The sequence below is a fragment of the Urtica dioica genome, chromosome 8 (assembly GCF_054948205.1).
Source record: "Urtica dioica subsp. dioica isolate 48M chromosome 8, U.dioica_male_clone48M_v1_H2, whole genome shotgun sequence".
Classification (NCBI taxonomy): Eukaryota; Viridiplantae; Streptophyta; class Magnoliopsida; order Rosales; family Urticaceae; genus Urtica; species Urtica dioica.
The window spans coordinates 26,731,987-26,752,943 of NC_142763.1; the positions used below are offsets into that span (position 1 = coordinate 26,731,987).

At 35.7% G+C, this 20,957-nt stretch overlaps 1 protein-coding gene across 1 annotated transcript; it reads right to left on the minus strand.

Annotated features, from left to right (window-relative positions):
- Positions 1-11,422: 11,422 nt before the first annotated feature.
- On the minus strand, positions 11,423-15,683 carry LOC149388730 (agamous-like MADS-box protein MADS2). Its single transcript, XM_089622503.1, has 9 exons — positions 15,499-15,683; positions 13,996-14,047; positions 13,764-13,825; positions 13,516-13,615; positions 13,268-13,309; positions 13,096-13,137; positions 12,461-12,618; positions 12,210-12,372; positions 11,423-11,446 (listed from the first exon to the last, which is right to left on the minus strand). The coding sequence occupies exons 1-9, from the start codon at positions 15,681-15,683 to the stop codon at positions 11,423-11,425; spliced, it is 828 nt and encodes a 275-aa protein (XP_089478629.1).
- Positions 15,684-20,957: the final 5,274 nt, after the last annotated feature.

Below are 20,957 nucleotides of genomic sequence, written 5' to 3' on the forward strand. Positions count from 1 at the left end.
TGTGTAGAAAACGTTATCACAACAAGCAACGCAAGGGACATTGGTGCCGGAATCGGGAAAGAGCATTTTGCAAGAAGCTTTGGGAACGTCGCGAGTTTGCGGTCAATCCAAACACACTTCGCGTTTCAAGTACTTTGTTCCTCCAATGCCGAACGAAGAATTAATTAGGATGCGTCGGGAGATGAGCGAGTTGAAATCTTTGGTGATGAAAGCCTTCGGTGGAAATGGTAGCATTAATGTCGGAGATGCTAATATCGAGTCGCCTAGTGTCGAGCGTGTGGAAGAGAATCTCAAGGACAAGGTTGTTGATGATGAAGAGATGGCAAACGTTGAAGAACACGTTAATGACGCGGTCTCTTTAGGTATGTTCATTTTTTTTTATCTATAAAGCTAAATATTTTGGTATTAAGATATTGATATATATTCGTGATTTGCTTAGAACACGACGATGTTGGCGATCGTCCGAAGATCGATCCTAACATCGTTGATGATTGTCCGAAGATCGATCATGTCGTTGTGGAAAAACCAAATAGTGTTCGTGCTAGTTGCTCTTTGAATCCAACCACGCCGGTGACACCGAGTTCGGATGAAAGCGTCGAGTGTCTTCTTTTCATTGATGATGTTGTGAAAGGAGACACAATTCATGTTGCAAATGGGTGAGCGTACATGAATGGAGACGTAGTTCATTTCTCACCTTTGGAGGAAGGAAATTTACGCGTGGCCGTTTTGGGGGTTTTGATTAAAAAAACAAATAGAAGCTCAAACCATTGAAGATGCTATAGGCGGGTTTGTCTCGTGGCCGAAGAGACTCATAGAAATGGACACGGGAATAGAGAGTCGCGGTCCGGTTGTCAAACAACTCTCAAAGCTCGGTTTTGACAGTGAAGCTAGCATCGATGATGCTAAGAAGATTTCGTACAAGGTTATTAATCCCAAGTATCGATTGCTCGCTCAACATGCCAACAAAGTAATGTTACCGGAAGGGGATATGATTATGGTCAATGTTAGTCCAAGTCTCGCGGCTATCCCGATTCCGGTGTCATTTGAAGACGTTTCCGATTTTTTGCAATACTTGGAAATTGGCGCGGGGAGCATAACGGTTTATATGGAGTAAGAGTTTTCTTTATATGCGTTTTTTAATATCAATATTCAATATTTAGTGTTTTGATCAACTAAATATTTGTTTGTCATAGCTATCTACGCTCGAGGCTAGAAAAGGCGAAGAAGACTCGAAATTATTGTTTTATAAATCCGAGCTTAAGTTCGTACATCGAAAATGACGACGAGGAGGCTTATTTGTCAAAACGAGTCAAGGACGTTGGAAACGTGGTACGACATTGCACATTTGGTGAACTTGTTTTGATGCCGTATAACAAAGGTGCGCATTGGATGCTCGTTGTCCTCGACCTTTGGAGAAATAGCGCTATGTTCTTTGACCCGTTGAGAAATAAAATCCCAATCGATTTAAATCGATTGATAAAAAGGTAATATTTTGATTTCTTAAATAATTTTTATTATAAATCGTTCTAGATGTTTTTTCTCTTATAATCTACGTGTTATATAGGGTTCTTGTTGATTTCAAGCTCGAGCATCAAAACGCCCATAGTAACGGGCAATCAACGTACATCAAGGCTTGGGACGCTCCGAGACAAACGGGAAACACGGAATGCGGGTATTTTGTGATTTCTTATATGCGTGATATAGTCGTAGGAGGTGTAGGAAAATTAGAAAATAAGAAATCCTATACAAAGGAGGATTTAGAGAGAGTTAGGGAAGAATGGGTAAGTTATGTACAAACATTTATTAACTGTGATGATTAGCTAGTTTTTTTTTATTGAATTATGGATTGGTTGTAGATGTATATATTAGATTTTGAATGTTTTGAAGATGAGGATATTATTTTTGGTATTGAAGATTATTTTCAGGTGCTGGTATATCGTGTAAAAACAGATTTTGGATTGAAAAAAAATACTCTCGCCGCGGCGAATTATACTTCTCGCCGCGGCAAGTAATTCAAGCCGCGGCGAGAAATATTATTCGCCGCGGCGAGAAAAGATACCGAGAGCAGGCAAATTAGAAATTTTAGTCTCGCCGCGGCGAGATTTTTTCTTCGCCGCGACGAGTTTTTTTAAAAAAATTCACCACCTTCCTACAACGCATAATTATCCGTTGTAGAATCATGTCGCCGCGGCTAAGATTTGACGTCGCCGCGGCGAAATTCCCGCCGCGGCGACGTGTAATATTCGCCGCGGCGAGTTGATTCTACAACGGATATAATATCCGTTGTATAAAAATCTCTCCGCGGCGAAAATTATATGTCGCCGCGGCGGGGATTTTTTAATTATTTAGAAATTTCACAATGGATGTATACCGTTGTAGGAGGTTCCACAACGCTTAGATATCCGTTGTAGAAAGTTGGATTCTACAACGGATATTTAAGCGTTGTAGAAACCTCTTGGATTCTACAACGGATATTGAAGCGTTGTAGAAACCCCTTGGATTCTACAACGGATATTTAAGCGTTGTAGAAGCTTCTACAACGCAAGATTCTTCAACGCTTGACAAGCGTTGTAGAATCATTCCACAACGGTTTTTAAGCGTTGTAGAATCCTTGTTTTGTAGTAGTGTCGCCAATAATGACTTGAAGAGAAACTTCTATCAGACTCATCTTTAGGAAATCTCATATCAATGTTTCTTTTAGGACCTTTTTCAACAAGAAAATCGATGAGACTTTGATTTATTTGCTTCCAATTCGCCGGATCATCCTCGTCAAAACAAATGGGACCTATTTCATTATCGTGTTCTTCATTTGGGGTCTTATTCTCGTTCTCGTTCTCATTCTCGTTCGCGTTCTCGTTCTCGTTCTCGTTCTCGTTCTCGTTTTGACTAGTTTGTTCGTTCTCGTTCTCGTTTTGACTAGTTTGTTCGTTCTCAATCCCGACTTCAACTCTTGTTTCATCCGTAACCACATCTTTTTTAAATACTTATCGAGAGAACCAATTTGACTCTTGTGTAAAACTTTTTTTTCTCTTTTTCTTTTCTTTTTTTCTGCACCCGACTTGTATTTTCTAATTGAACTCATTAAATTAACTACTGAAAACAATTTAAAATAAGTTCATAAATATATAAGATGCAAAAAAAAATATATTACATCCAAATTAGTTGTTGTAGCCAACCAAATATGCTCACACGCAAAAAGCATAACTATTGCTTGATATTTACAGTCTGTACTAATATTAGAGACTTGCATTACAGCCAAATACCTGATGCTCACACGCAAAAAACATAAAAAAAAATTGCTTGGTATGTTCAAACTCCCAATTTGCTCCCTGTATCAATATTAGAGACTTGTATTAATATCAGAGACTTGTATTAATATTAGAGACTTGCATTACAGCCAAATACATGTAGCCAATTGCATTCCTGGATACAATTTACTCCCAAATACGAATATAAAAAGTCAAACGAAGTTTACCAATTTTCTCAAACGAATATATACCGAAGTTTACCGATTAAACTCAACCTCAAATACCTAATTCTAATTGCTTGCTCAAACTCAGCGGAAAATCAAACCAGGGAATCAAACTCAGCGGAAAATCAAACCAGGGGATCAATTATCAAACTCACCGGTATCAATATCATACACGGACTCTTCCTGCTTCCAGTCAAACTCAAATAAAATCAAATACCTACTAACCTAACTAATTGCTTGTTCAAATTAACTCAGCGGAACGATGAGACAATTGCGATAAGTGAAGAAAGAGTACTTAGATTAGATCAAAGTGCTACATAAAAAAAAAAACCCTGTAGACACGCAGGGTAAATTCAACAAGAGAGAAAGAAATCCCTAATTCTCAAATCTCAAGATCAAGTAAAAATTTGGGGAAAATTTTCTAATTCCTCACGGCTCACCTTGATTCGCAGGAGGACGTTTGGGTCGCGCGGAGGAGATGGCGGCGCAGAGGACGTTTGGGTCGCGCGGAGGCGGAGGAGTCGTTCTTTGGGTCGCCGAGGCGGAGGAGAAGCTCTTCGCAGGTGGCTCTTCGTTTGGGTCGCGCGGAGGAGATGGCGCAGAGGGCGTTTGGGTCGCGCGGAGGCGGAGGAGTCGGTCGTTTGGGTCGCCGAGGCGGAGGAGAAGCTCTCGCAGGTGGCTCTTCGTTTGGGTCGCGTGACTCGCGTCTTTAGGTTAGGCAGAAGAGAAAATAGCCTCGTTCATTAAATAGGAAAAAAAAAATTTGGGGGCCCTTCCAAATCCGGGGCCCTAGGCTTGGGCCTAGCCCGCCTTAGCCCAGGGCCGGCCCTGGCGACATGACTACTCTTTGGAGGACTTGTTGATGAGAGACTTGTCTAGTTCTTTGTCCCCACGGATCGCGAGTTGGAGATGCATGTGTTAGCAATATTACAATTAATATTGATAGAAATAAAAGACAAAAGTAAGGAAAATAAAATTTAGAACGTAAACTGGAAATGATAATAAAAAATAAAAAAAGAGGTCGGCAAGGAAAATGAAGATTTTATAAAGTCTGGATTTTGTTTATTTATTTTAAAGAAAATAAGATAGTGGATTAGGAATAGGTCAATAGAGTAATACACACTATTTAACATGACCCCATTGACCTATTCCTAATCCATTCTAAAGATTTTATAAAGTCTGGATTTTGTTTATATATTTATTTTAAAGAAAATAAGATAGGGGATTAGGAATAGGTCAATAGGGTCATGTTAAATAGTGTATATATATATATATATATATATATATCTTAATAACAATCCATAGCTTCTAGACTCTCTGGGGTATAACCCTCCCCCAGTAGTACCTCCTCGACCCGTTCAAAGGTTACCCTCTGATGGAACGTTTAATCAGGGGAAACCAAGAATTGAATGTATATTAGAGACTAGAAAATAGTATATATCATAATATGAAGGCAGATGGAAAGGTTTTAAACCCTATACTATGTCGCCTAGATTGTTCATGGTACTCTTTATAGATAATAGATATTGTTCTGATGCTGGTATTAAACTCTTTATAGATTGTTCGTGGTGAATATTATATATATATATATATATACACTAGTCTGAAACACGTGATTCGCACGTGGTGTTTGTAGTTGTAATCAGTAAATAATTAAAATTTGTATGATTTAATTTACCAAGTTTTTCTTCAATGCATGAGGTTATAAATGAATAGTAAGATATCAAATATTTCAACCATACATAATACTTAGGGAGTTTAATTTTTTAGAGACTCTTATAATAATTGCAAACATTTTAAAGAAATATATAGTCAATGACATACTTTGAAAAAAAAATTTGACATAAATAAATAAAAAGCCAAAAGTTTGGTATCTTGATAGATAAATAAAAGTAATGAAAAATTAACAAACCAAAAAGTTTAAAAGTAGCTTAGGAAAACATGTTTTACTCAAAGTAACGGAAACGCCCTATGCGCATATGATTTTTGACATCATAAATAATAATTTTACGTAAAATTTATCTCTTGAAATATATAAATTTGGCACGAACCCTTAAAAATATATAAAAAAGATATATATAAAAAAGATATATATATATATATAATTGATGAGGTAAAAAATTAATTATCAATGAAATATTGAGAGACATAAAGAAAGAAATCAAAGATAATCAAAACATAAATGCATAGTTCTCAATGTCGATAAAAAATATACTTTACAATACAACCAACTTTTACATATTTTTTTTCATTGTCTAAACTCCAAATAAGCTAAGGAAAGGAAAGAATCGACACGAGCCGAATCAAAACAACAAAAGAACAATCAACAAAGCAAAACGAATAACATGTAAAATAAACTAGAGGTGCTTGACAGAAGTGAGAAGAGAGTACGGTAGGCAAGTAGAATCACGATCGTTTGCTTGACAGATCAATTGACGAGTGAGCACGGTATCGTGTAGAATCACGATTCATTGCTGGACAGAAGCTGCATAAAACAAAGAAAAAATTACGTACATCTAATTCATCGCATTCATCATCTCTTTGAGTGTGCGATTCTTTCTTTCGGCAACGCCGTTTGATTGAGGAGAATAAGGAGGAGTGACTTCGTGAATAATACCATGTTGTGCACAAAATGCCCCAAAAGGCTCTATATATTCTCCTCCTCGGTCACTTCGGACCTTTTTAATTTTCTTATTAAGTAGATTCTCAACTTCTAATATGAACATGGTAAATTTCTCAATTGCCTCATCTTTGCTCTTAAGCAAGTAAACGTAACAATATTTTGTACAGTCGTCAATAAAAATCACAAAATATTTATTACCACCTCTTGTTGGCATGAACTTTAAATCACATAAATCGGTATGGATTAAGTCAAGAGGTTCGTTATTTCTTTCAACGTTATGGAAAGATGTTCTCGTTAATTTTGCGTCAACACAAATTTCACATTTATGTTTTGAGTCAATATTAAACTTTGGAATGCAATCCAAGTTAATTAACTTTCTCAACGTGTCATAATTCACATGACCTAGTCTACCATGCCATAAATTAGATGACTCAATCATATAAGCGGAAGAATTATTCTTATTAATTTCATTGGCCTTGATGGCAATTACATTCATCTTGAACATCCCATTCTTAATATAGCCTTTGCCCGCATACATCCCATTCTTAGATAGTACAACTTTTTGAGACTCTAAAACCATTCTAAACCCATGGTTGCACAGCACAGTTCCAGAGATGAGATTCTTCCTTATATCGAGCACATAGAGCACGTTCGTGAGCTTTAACTCTTTCCCAGATGTCATCTTCAGAAGGACGTCGCCTTTTCCCTTGACGTCAGAGGTGGCAGAGTTTCCCATGAACAACTTCTCTCCATCTTCCATCGGCTCGAAGGTGGAGAAGGAGTTTCTATCAGAGCATATGTGGCGGGTTGCTCCAGAATCCAGCCACCATTCCTTGGGGTTCGAGTCCACCATGTTCACCTCGGAGACCACAGCGACGAGGAGTTCATCATCGCCCTCCACGACATTGGCCTCCTTCTTCTTCTTTGGCTTCCTACAATCGGTAGCACGGTGACCTTCTTTGTTACAGTTGAAGCATTTCCCAACGAATTTTTGTTGATGCTTCTTCTTCTTGAACGTCCCTCCTTTTGGCCCAAGCTTGTGGGCGGGTTTCTTTCCCCTCGAGCTCTCGCCATGTTCAATGACGTTGGCCTTCTTGGAGTGGATCTTGAACCTCTTGTCGGAGCCACGGTTGTCTTCTTCAATTCGGAGACGGATAACCAAGTCTTCAAAACTCATCTCCTTTCGCTTGTGCTTGAGATAGTTTTTGAAATCCTTCCACCCCGCGGGTAGTTTCTCGATGGCAGAGGCAACTTAGAATGACTCGCTAATGGTCATCCCCTCGACATGAATCTCGTGGATGATAAGTTGCAGCTCTTGGACTTGACTCACCACGGTCTTTGAATCCACCATTTGAAAATTGAGGAAGCGGCCCACGATATACTTCTTAGATCCCATGTCTTCGGTTTTGTATTTCTGATGCAGTGATTCCCAAAGCTCTTTGGAGGAGCGTTTGGAGCTATACACATTGTACAGCGAGTCGTTGAGACTATTCATCACGGAATTCCGACACAAGTAGTCGGAATCCTTCCATGCGCTAAACGCCATTAGCACATCACGATCGGTTTCGTCCTCGCGAGGAGTCGGTGGATCTTCGGTCATGAACCGTGCAAGACCGAGCGTTGTCAAGTAGAACAACATCTTTTGTTGCCAACGTTTGAAGTTCAACCCCGTGAACTTCTCGGGCTTCTCGGCCGGTATGACGGCGGGCACGCGTGCCACAGAACCGCTTGAACCGTTCATGGCCATCGAAGCCATTGGTTGGACAAAACCCGCAGGTCCGTTCCCGGCCGTAGCCGCCATAGAGTCTTGACCCAAGGTCACAGGAATTTGACCAAACATCATGGTCGTCGGGGTGTTCACCACGGAGGGATTCTCGGTGAGGCTCCCATCACCAGTCACATTCGTCGTGTCGTTAGCGTTAGTCATTTTTTTTCCTACAAAAGAAACCAACACTTATTAATAACGAATAAAACCAAATCCGAAAAAAAATATTCTGGAAAAACTTTTCTTCCTCGCAGGCTGCCTTAAAAAAAAAAACTTCAAGATTGTTAGCAATATTATAAATAATATTGATAGAAAATACAAGACACATGCAAGGAAAATTTAAATAGAAAATAAACCGGAAATGGAAACAGGAAAAAACAAGGAAAGGTCGAGGCCCGTTTGACGGTTTCCTTGAAGCTTTTATCGCCCTCCCACGGGTGCTGGATTTCGTGAGCGAAAGCCTCCCAGGATACAACGACTTCAAGACGAGCAATGCACCACAAGACTCGGCTTCGGCGAACTAGAACCAGAGGTCAGAAGCTATCACCAGACTACAAAACAAAAACAATTTCAAAGAGAGGGAGAGAGGAGTGTTCTCCGTGTGTTCAGAATGAGAGACCCGAAGGCCTTTTATAGCCGAGCAAGCAGAGTAGGTTCCGAATTTGAACCATCTAAAACGTTCAGCCATAAACTCCAATTAATACATTAATTACTGCTCACTAACTCTGCAGGTTTTGAACGTGAGCAGCCTTGGAAGCTCGCTAAAAAACGTCTCCATTAAGTCTCCTTTATTCTCCAGAATAAAGGCACGTAATGCATTAATCCCATGCATAATAAATTATGGAATTAAAAGAGATCGTAAGTGAACTTTGCAATAAAAAGTTAAGGATAAGCCCAAAGAGCCCAAGGCCCAAGCCCGAGACATTCCCGAAATCCGAAACCCGGGCCGGCTCGGCTCGGCGGCGCGCGTGAGGGGTTAAGAGATAACCCACACACACTCTCCTCTCTTGCACTTGCTTGACCACTAAAGAGAGAGGATGGTATATAAACACCACAACAACACACTTACCCAACCCATGTGGGACTCTTGCAATTCACTTCATTTACACATGACTAATGTGTTTTTTAAGCATACTCTGAGCATCAATTTCTCATTCATTATAGTAATGATTTTTGCAAATAAATAATCAATCTTATACCCGACGCAACGAGGAATAAGAATACGCAAGAATCAACAAATTCCGATGAGTGGACCCCACTCATATTAGTCACAAATCATCCATTTGCTTGTAAATAAAGCTCATTATTTACAATTCTTCCAACACGTTAGCTGAGTATTGAGCTAAAACATCTGTGTTTTTGCAACAACACATATACCCACTCGTCGATTTTTTTTTTCCCTTTTTTTTTCTTTTTTTTTCCTCAACATTCAATTCAAAGAACCTAGGAACGCGACGAAGACACACGCAAAAGCAAAATTATGAATTTATGGAGACAACTTTATAGTTTTAGAATGAAGTAATAATTTTCAGAAACTTCCGTTTTGTGTATGGTAATATTAGGATAGGGAAACCATGGTCTTTATTAACTGATTCTTCTGCTAGTTATATATGGTCTTTACTTTTTTCTTCCTTATTATATTTGCAATATTGGCATATATGCATAACAATTACTTTTTTCTTAATTCCGTTTTTTTAAAAAAAGGAAATGCATGCAAGCAATTACTTTCAGAAAATTCCGTGTTGTTTATGGTTATTTTAAAAGAAAGGAAACTTTGGTCTTTAATTGATTCTTTCTTAAATGCTAGTTATATATGGTGTTTGCTTTTTTTTTTCTTTCTTTCTTATTATATTTGCAATATTGTCATAAATGTATAACAGCATAATAAATTAATAAAATCTCGTCATCCATTGAGTTGTCTGTAAACTCTTTCTCAAACTTCGCCCTCATTCCAATTGATTCAGTTATAGTTATTACATGAAAGTTTTCTTAAGATAAATTCTTCCAATTGATTCACACCGGCATCTGCCCAATTTATGATATTATAAACGAGCATATATATATATATATATATATATATATATATATGTATATATATCAGGCAACTGTTAATAAGATATTATCAGGCAAAATGTATACAGTCCCACTGTATCTCAATGCTATAACTAACCAACATATGACATAAAATTATAACAAAATGCACAATCATAATCATCATCTTAACAGCGACATGACTACTCTTTGGAGGACTTGTTGATGAGAGACTTGTCTAGTTCTTTGTCCCCACGGATCGCGAGTTGGAGATGCATGTGTTAGCAATATTACAATTAATATTGATAGAAATAAAAGACAAAAGTAAGGAAAATAAAATTTAGAACATAAACTGGAAATGAAAATAAAAAATAAAAAAGAGGTCGGCAAGGAAAATGAAGATTTTATAAAGTCTGGATTTTGTTTATTTATTTTAAAGAAAATAAGATAGTGGATTAGGAATAGGCCAATAGAGTAATACACACTATTTAACATGACACTAACCTATTCCTAATACATTCTAAAGATTTTATAAAGTCTGGATTTTGTTTATTTATTTTAAAGAAAATAAGATAGGGGATTAGGAATAGGTCAATAGGGTCATGTTAAATAGTGTATATATATATATATATATATATATATATATACACTAGTCTGAAACACGTGATTCGCACGTGGTGTTTGTAGTTGTAATCAGTAAATAATTAAAATTTGTATGATTTAATTTACCAAATTTTTCTTCAATGCATGAGGTTATAAATGAATATTAAGATATCAAATATTTCAACCATACATAATAATTAGGGAGTTTAATTTTTTAGAGACTCTTATAATAATTGCAAACATTTTAAAGAAATATATAGTCAATGACATACTTTTAAAAAAAAAAAAAAAATTGACATAAGTAAATAAAAAGCCAAAAGTTTGGTATCTTGATAGATAAATAGAAGTAATGAAAAATTAACAAACCAAAAAGTTTAAAAGTAGCTTAGGAAAACATGTTTTACTTAAAGTAACGGAAACGCGCTATGCGCATATGATTTTTGACATCATAAATAATAATTTTACGTAAAATTTATCTCTTGAAATATATAAATTTGGCACGAACCCTTAAAAAATATAAAAAAGATATATATATATATATATATATATATATATATATATATATATATATATAGTTGATGAGGTAAAAAATTAATTATCAATGAAATATTGAGAGACATAAAGAAAGAAATCAAAGATAATCAAAACATAAATGCATAGTTCTCATTGTCGATCTAAAATATACTTTAAAATACAACCAACTATTACATTTTTTTTTTCCATTGTCTAAACTCCAAATAAGCTAAGGAAAGGAAAGAATCGACACGAGCCGAATCCAAACAACAAAAGAACAATCAACAAAGCAAAACGAATAACATGTAAAATAAACTAGAGGTGCTTGACAGAAGTGTACGAGAGAGCACGGTAGGCAAGTAGAATCACGATCGTTTGACAGATCAATTGACGAGTAACACGCTATCGTGTAGAATCACGATTCATTGCTGGACAGAAGCTGCATAAAACAAAGAAAAAATTACGTACACAAAATCAGCAAGTGGCGATCGGAACCAATAATCAGCACATAGTGTAGATGGTTGTACAATAACACTGACCGTTGGATTTTTATCCTCTACACCATTTTTTTCCTAGAAGAAATTAAATAACATAAAATGAAGAGAAAATAAAAAATAAAAAACTGGGAAAAACCAAAGCAAGATACAACCTAAATCGTACTAGATCAGTCTTGAGAGAGAAAGGTCAGAGAAAGATAACTAAATAACCCCAAGGGGTTGGTCTAGTGGTAAGGGAGATTCTTGAATCCTCGTCTGTCCCTGGAACGCAACAATAGGAACCGCTGGGGTAGTCTCCCGGTCAATAATGCCAGGACCTCGTTGATTATAGTAGGGTTTAACTCGGACACCATGGTTATTAAAAAAAAAAAAAAAAAAAATACAGCTGTTTTGTTAAACCCAAATCCCCCAGCAAGAATAAAGGAATTCATCCTCTACGCCAATTGACCTAATTCGCTGCTAACCTCTCTTTCAAAGATTGCAGTATCAGGCCAACACAGAATTGAACCATAAGATTCAACACAAAGTCAAATTTCAATTTTGAGCACGGTTCAAACGAAGTCATACCAAATTTGGTTTTTCAACTAAATATTTTGTATCAGAGAATCACAAACCCAGGACAATATCGTGTCCAATGTTGACAACAAAACACAAAATTCACGGCCGTAATAACTACATCGCTAATTGCAAAAAAAGAAAATTGACCTGAAAAACGAGGAAATTGCGAGCCTTGACGAGGATACGCGCGATACTCGCTAGCGCCGGCGCTTGTGAGGCATAGGCAGAGGGAGAGTGAAGGTCATTGACTTGATGATGATGAGGTTGATGATTTGTTGCGCTAATTTCCTCCGATGCCACCGGATTATACCTAATTAAACAGGTTTCAAAATGTCAGAAGCACATTACATAAAATTTAAACGCACAACTAAGTGATTTGATAAACATAAAATGATTACCCTATTTGCAAAGAAGGGTTTGTGTCAAGAGGCTGGAACATCAAGCCTTGAGAGTGAGCGTGGTGAGAGCCGAACGACATGTCTTGCTCATGATCATTCTGATGACTCATTTCCCATGATTGTCGGAAGTTCATATTCCTAGCGCCGATCTCGTCCAGCTGATAATCATAAACTTATGTTACGTTGCATAATTTTCTTTTCAATTGAGATATCTAAACAAGCTGGCATGTTGTAAAGACATTTAGCTTTAAGGTTTGTTTGGTACCCGTGAGAAAAAAAAAATGAGAATTTATTGGATTTTTCTTGTGGTGCTTGGATTAGGAAAAAAAAAAAATATAGAGTAAAATAAATATTTGAGATAAAACTGAAAAGAAAATGTATAAGTACAATCGATATTTCAATTTTCGTAGACAACGAGAGGAATATAAAAATCCAAGAAAAACCACACAAGTGAAGGCTACACTACACGTCTCTATGTTCTCACTATCTTCTTTCTCTCTTCAAAGTTCAAAAACAATAGATAATTTTGATTTTTCCTCCTAGTCTCCTTCAAATTTAATTTTCTTCAAATAAGGAACTTTTGGGCCGGGATCATTTTTTTATTAATATATTTTGCTTTATTATATAGACGGTACCTTCATTGATAAGGCTCTGTTGGCTTCTATTAACGTATGTTCCTGCATTTGATCAGTTATACGACAATCAAATATGTCAAATATACAAAGGAGTTTAAATGCTCAGTATAATATATATATATATATATAGGTACTGAAAAAGATAAAGGGTTATGTCAATGTAAAAGCATACTCTGCTCTGTAGATCACTACGCTGGTCAAGCATAAATTGGGTCTGCAAAATGGATTAAAATATTTGATTTATTAAATATTCTAAACTTTGATCTAATATATTTGCAAAACCATCAAATGTAATCAAAATATAAAACAAAGCGCTCACACACATACAAACATATAATAATAAAAATATAAAAAATGCATGCATGTACACATACATATACTGTGTGTATGTGTATATATATATACAGTTTAGTTGGTTACCCTGGTTGACCTAACTTGCTTGGGAGAGGTCTCAAGTTGACGCTCAATCTGTTCAAGTTCCTTTGTATTTAGAGGACCCAAGTCTTCCCCAAGGAGGTTTCTACAGTGACGCCACATATGTCAAGAAAACTCAGATATACATGAATCGGCGACAAAATTGCCCAAAAAAAAATTAAATCAATAATCAAATATTCTTACAGACTGCTGCATAATTTATTAACGTAATATATATTTATATAAATAATTACCTCTGAGTTCGTTGATGGGACTCAAATCTACCTTTCAGTTTCAAGTATTCCCTGTAGCTACTCTGCTATACAGTACACACATCACGTCAAGAAACGACCCCATATCTAATAATATATACATTTAATATATTAATGTGTGTGTATATATATATTATATATATATATATCATTTGCAAGAAGAACAATATATATTTTAAAAAATGACCTCGAGTTCTTTGCCAGGTCGACTGACTTCCACAGCGCCATAACTGCACTTTTGGTACCGTTCCAGGGTTTTGAGCATGCTATACACATACATACAAACACCAAATATATTATACCACATTTCAAGTCTTATATATGCAAATTACTTCAAAGTAATGTCTCCAGTTCTTATGATATTTAAAGTCTGTAACTTGCTTCAAAAACCATGTTTTAATTGTATTAATTTCTGTATAGCTGTTTTAGCGCAAGGCTCAGTCAGTATAATAATGATATAAAAAAATCAATATTCTCTATATGTTAAAATTAAACTGTGTTTGAGCTAAAGCATAAAGCGAGAACGTGACTGACGAACAACGGAAAGATTTCATCAGAAGTGACAAGACGGGATTCAGAAGAGTGTGAGATCTAATGAAAACTTGCTGTAATTAATGGTAATATTAAGCTATGGACCGTAAGTCTAAAATTAGACACTACAGTGAATAACAATATCTTAAAGTGTAAATAATAAGTACAGGTCAAATGTCAATCATGATGCAAGGCCTTCAGTTTTTGTTCACAGGTTCATTGATCTTTTTAGGTATCCGAGAGAGTCTTCTCTGCGTATTACAATTGCATGTGCAAAGATAAATACTAATTTAAATTTTTTTAAACCAAGAAGTTATAATGGAGTAAAGTTTATCTTTCCAGTCAAAATAGATACTACGGATTACAGCTTTGTGTACATATACAAGTGCCTGTTTTATGTGACTATGTAAAATATATAGATATATATATATATATATATATATATGTATCATAAACTATATATCTTAAATAAAATAATTAATTATTAACATTTTTATCCAACAATATAGTTAAAATAAAATTAAAAAGGGCCTGGTTATTCTACTCAAAATCAAGCTGGAGAAATATTATCTATCAAAATCCAGAATCTCGAGGTTAAGGGAAAATTTCAAGATGGGTGTATATTTATATAGACAAAAAAGAAACACTCACTTTTCCACAGATCTATTGCTAAAGTGATGATCCCAAAACGAAACATAAGGTCACCAAAAACACAGGAAAAAAGCTAGTTTGTTTATTATAAGATCTAATCAAAACATATATACACAAACATGAACTATTAATTATTATTAAAAAAAAAAGCCTTAAATTAAAAGCGATATAAATTTCATATATTCCACACATACATACACAAAACAAAAAAAAACAAAAAAAAGGGTTAAAGGAGTGTTTTAAAATGTTAGATAAATTCAGATCAAAAAAATTACGGCAATAAAAATACATACAAAAAATTCCATTAAATTTCAAATATTCCACAAATAAAAAGCTAGTTCAAGGAGTGTGTTGAAATGTAAAACAAGGTGAGATCAAGCAACAGATTAGAGCAATATATATAAATCTAACTAGATCTCGGAGGTACAATGTCTATATATGCTAAAAAGAATAGTTTTCCGACGCACATATAGATATGTATATATATATATATATGCGTGTGTGTGTGTGTAGAGGATGTATATAGTATATTTACCTATTGCTGCTACAAAACTCGTAGAGCTTTCCACGGTTAGAGAAGACGATGAGAGCAACCTCGGCTTCGCAGAGAACAGAAAGCTCATAGGCTTTCTTGAGAAGACCATTCCTTCTCTTCGCAAACGTCACTTGTCTGTTTATCTTGTTCTCTATTCTCTTCAGCTCTACTCTTCCTCTTCCCATTTTCTTTCTTTTTTTTTTTTTTGAAAACATTCCCATTTTCTTTCTCTAAATCTATTTAATTCTAACTTCTCTTTTCGTCTATGTTTTCTCACCAAATCTCCGATCCACAACTTTTCTCTTTCCTTCTTATTCTATATATCACATAATAATAAAACATTAATTTCTCGATCAAACCAAAGGAATTAGTACTAAAACTATCATTTGTTGCTCTCTCCTTTGAGTTTTGGGTTACCTCGTGAGTCTTCTTTTCTGCTTCAGAACCAAACTTGTATCCAAATCCGTGAATAGCAACACAAAGTTGGATTCGAAGTTGAAACCCTAGCTCAGAGAGAGAGAGAGAGAGAGAGAGAGAGAGATAATTGGTTTCATGTAAACCCTCTTTCCTTATAGTAACCTTCTTGTCACTCTTTTAACGTCAAAGAAAAAAGTACTAAGACCACGCGTGTTAACAGCGCGTGCTTGACCGCGCGAGATATTTTTATGGTCATTTCGCCAACTGGTCCCACGTGTTCATTTATTATTGGACTTCCCTTTCGCTGGGTCAAGGTAATTCGTTGCCGTGACCACTATGCCCTTGCGAAGATGAATTGCCTAACCGTGCAAAACTTTGGTAGCGGAATTCGGTTTTAATGTTTTCAGATTTATGATTTAATCTATTGTGAGCTATTGTACTTGTTTTTTCTATTACATACATATATGATGTAATTACAGTACAGTTTTATGGGAAAAAGGTCAGAAAAAAGTGGGATTGAATCAAATATTTCACCAAGAGGAAAAAAATAAAATAAAAAGTAAGAATTATAAACTACCAGGGACTGCATCATAAATTTATAGATTATGATGTTATGCATATCTTAAAACAAAAATGATATGTGTCTATATTTTGAACGTATCATAACCTAAATAAGCTTGAGATGAAAGAGTATATTCCAAATGAAGGTGTAACGACAAGTCAAACTTGTTTGCATACATATTATATGTATACTAACTTATATATACAAATTATAGTACATTTGTGAGAGGGCGAGAAGTAAACTATATATATTCAAATATTACATACATGGAAAACTGACTTCATTTCATGATTCATTGACACGAAGGTACATCGTTTCGAGATCACGAGGAACTGAAAAAAAATACTCCACTATAACTATTTAAATTAGTATTTTCCTAATGAATTTGCTTTAATGGGATCACTGTAATAAAGTAAGTGGATCCTTAATAAATTATCCCACGTATGATTTTTGACCATTTATTCGAAGTGCACTCAAGTTAAAATTGTAGGAAATTCAAAAAAAAAAATTAAATTTTTTGCCATAGTTTCAATTATGCTAAATAGTAATTTATAAAATATATAAAGGGTTAGGTTAAAGATATGTTCATCGATAGTAATTAACCAGTAGGGTTGGATTAGATTTCACTTTTGAATCTGATCTATAATATCTAGTGATTTTCACTTCTTTAACACTCTCTCTCTCCCTCTCTCTCTATATTTTTTTGTCTTATTGTTACCAGCTTTCTCTTACCTAATTATATTTAAAGTAGAAAATGTTTGGATTTGACCAAACAAGCTATTAGTAATACAGCGATATGGTGTGGGAGATTTGGATAGATATTCTGGTGAGCTTTATGGCCTAATTTTGTGTAGCTTTATATAAATCAGAGGGTCTTTTCTACTAACCCTAGCTCTAGTTTATTAGTCGCTCAATATGGTCTGATGAAATTTTCATTACAGTACCAAAAAAAATTATGTAGCACATAATATGCGACTCTTTAAATCTGCTCCACAATTGCTAAAAATAACATAAATATATCGTATATATACAATTTTTATAATATATTTTTATATTGACTAGATTTTTACTTATTTTCTTTTGACTGGAATCGTACCTCTTGTTAATTGGCTGGATATAACTGTTTAGAAATAAAAAGATTTTATGTATACTTTAAATATTTATTTTCAAAGTATGTTAAAACCTAGATTAAGTATTTATAATCGATCTAGTGTTATACAATTTCTTACAATAACAAAATCAAAGCTGCATATTAGTACATTGGATTCCAAGCCTAATTTTATATTAAATTAAGTAATTACAAATAACACGTGTGCTTCTATGAAGATCAATTTAACTTGCTTCCAATGGCTTTTCCACTTATGGTTTTAGCACGTCTGAACTTATATCAATGGAATTATCACATTTTTTATTGCAATTTACACGCTCAAAAAATGTGTAAATTGCGATAAAAAATGTTATCACTCCATCGAGACAAGGTACAATATGCTAGAATCGTAGGATATATAAATGTTATTTTTAGGATTTGTACAATTATTTTTAGGATTTGTACAATAGATATGAAGGATCACATATTATGAGTTACAATATGTTACAGCCATAAGTAAAAATAATAATAATAGTAGTTATTATTATTATAATTAAATATTGTCAAAGTAATAAAAAAAAAGGTAACGTGTGTGTGTGTTACGCATTATTTGGTAAGGTAAACATATATCAAATATTATCGAAATCATAATTTATTAATCTAAAAAATATAAGATACGATTATATAATGGAAAGAGCATTGGTAAGATAGTCGGGGATTTTTTTTATTATTATTTGGTAGGTTTTATAGCGATGTAAGACCCTAATAAATTACATCAATGCCCCCTCAACTATGTCACTCGTAACGTTTCACCCCCTCTAATATGAAACCGTACACCAGAGACCTTGAAATCCTACAGCGTAACGAACAACCTCCTTCTGTCAAATTCTACTTGACGGTGTGAAATTATTAAGGGTAAAAAAGTATTTTTTTGTAAGTATACATTAAAAAAAGTGAAAATAAAAAATGATACCAGCTTTTTTTTTTTATCAAATAAACCAAAGTCATCCAAATAAGCACGAACTCCATGGACGAGACACCACCGATTTTTTTTTTCCAATCCCCCTGCCTATGTTTAATAGAATTTAAACATTTGTTTTTTTTTTAACTGTTGCAATCCAAATTTACTTAAATAACTTTGAAGAGTCCATAATTTATAATTCAAAATTAGCTCCATGGGAGTATATTGGTGATTCGGTGGGACTACTTGGGTCTCTTTCTTCATCGCCAAATTCGGCTTTACCTGGTAAAATATTTATTTCTATTTGTGCCACTTCTGCAAATTTGGCACGAAGCTCGGAACTCGTTGCCGATTCATTTGCGTCGAAGCTGTTTGAATTGCTCGACATGCTCTTCTTGCTCGCGTTCTTATGGTTGTCTTCGCCGCGAGGCTGCTGCGAAGGTTGAGGCTCACGCTCGCCACAGAAGCGTCGTCGTGGGAATCGCTGCTTTTCAGTGGTTTCTCGTCCATGGAGTTTGTGCAGAGAAAGTGTTCGACGAAATGTCTTAGAGAAAGATACCAACTTTTTTGGGTGTTAAAAACAGATGTGGGATGGTACAGGTTGGTCGTGGAACGAGGCGGTCAAAGAGCTAGAGTCGCGGGAGCCAAGTAAATAATTAGGAAGGGTTACATTTAGAGTTAGACTGTGAAAACTTTGTTAAAAAATCGCTCATGTTTTAGTTTTGAGTCCATTTTTTTCTTCTTCTTGATTCTCTTTATTAACCCCTATGTCCCTGAAAATACAGCTTATAAGGAAAAAAAAAAAGAAAAAAAAACTCAGATGGAGAGAGAGAGATTGTCATAAAATAAATAAATAAATAAATAAGTAAGGGTATTTAGGTAAATTTATTGTCCAACACAGAAGTTACTCTTAAATGTTACTCCACGTAAGCATAAAATCTGTTAAATATTTAACAGAAGGAGATGTTCGTTACGCTGTAGGATTTCAGGGTCTCTGGTGTACGGTTTCATATTAGAGGGGGTGAAACGTTACAAGTGACATAGTTGAGGGGGCATTGATGTAATTTATCCTTAATTTTTTGGGGAGCGTTGAATATATTTCTAGTTAAATAATTTGTAAGTGTAGAATTCCGGGGATTAGGAGTTGACGTGTTGGTCAAGCTTCCTTGTTTTTAGGAGTTGTTAGCCGAGTTAGCTTAGGAAATAAGTTACAACCGGATCCTAGTTTATAGCTGATAAGGTTGTTGTTAGTTCAGCTATTTTTACTCTTCTAATTCATGTATTTAAGCACAAGTAATTAATGAGAATGATCATCGAGTTAGCCTCACAAACACTAGCCCTTTCTTCATGGTATCAGAGCAGTGTTAAACCTCGATCCAGAAATGACTAAATACGGTCAATCACACGCCCTAGCATCATCATCTAAAACCCCTTCCATAGCCGATCAAAATCCTTACACCATCACTAGCCATAAGCTCAATGACCAAAACTACCTTCAATGGTCCCAGTCAGTCCAAATGTTCATCTGTGGTCGCAGCAGAGACGATTACCTCACCGGAGAAGCCAAAGCTCCAAAGGCAGATGATCCAAAATTCAAAATTTGGAAGCCTGAGAATAACAGGGTCATGTCATGGCTAGTAAACTCTATGATGCCAGAGATCAGTGAGAATTTCCTACTCTACTCCACTGCATCTGAAATTTGGGAGGCTGTACGTGTCACATTTTCAGATTCAGAAAACACATCAGAGCTGTTTGAGACAGAAAATCTCCGTCATGATGCAAAGCAAGGAGATGCCTCAGTCACTCAATACTTCAGCACACTAACAAGACTATGGCAGAGAATTGATGTCTATGATCAACACAAGTGGAGTTGCCCTGGAGACTCCCTTCTCTATGCTAAAATCTTGGAAACTAAACGTGTGTTCAAGCTCTTATCAGGTCTCAACAAGGAACTAGACGAGGTCAGAGGGAAAATCTTGAGTATCAAGCCACTGCCAACCATCAGAGAAGCATTCTCAATGGTCAGACATGAAGAGAGCCGGAGAAATCTTATGATGACTTCACAGCTCACCTCAGCCTCGACAAGCCCTCATGATAGCTCGGCCTTGGTAGGACATGAAGAATCCCAAGCCTTTGCTGTCAAGACACCCTGCAACAAAACAAAGAAAGGAAGACCCTACTGTGATCACTGCAAGAAGCCGGGACACACACGTGAGACGTGCTGGGAGATCCATGGGAAGCCAGCAAACTGGAAGCCATCAAGATACTTAAAGGACCCGGAGACACAAGCCAATTCAGCATCCTCAAGCCCCTTCAGTCTTGAGCAACTTGAGATGCTCACATGCCTCATCAAAAAAGCCAGCCAACAAGGTGACTCGCCTACAACTGGTCTGATGGCTCAAAGAGGTACAATACTTGAGGCCATTCAAGCC

Bases quoted from the DNA above. Each gene is read 5' to 3' on its own strand.
- LOC149388730 (XM_089622503.1), bottom strand. From the start codon at position 15,683: ATGGGAAGAGGAAGAGTAGAGCTGAAGAGAATAGAGAACAAGATAAAC. The intron at 13,826-13,995 runs GTCAGTCGACCT...ACTGTATAGCAG, and splicing joins GCAGTTATGGCGCTGTGGAA to AGTAGCTACAGGGAATACTT. The intron at 13,616-13,763 runs GTAATTATTTAT...GCGTCACTGTAG, and splicing joins TCCCATCAACGAACTCAGAG to AAACCTCCTTGGGGAAGACT.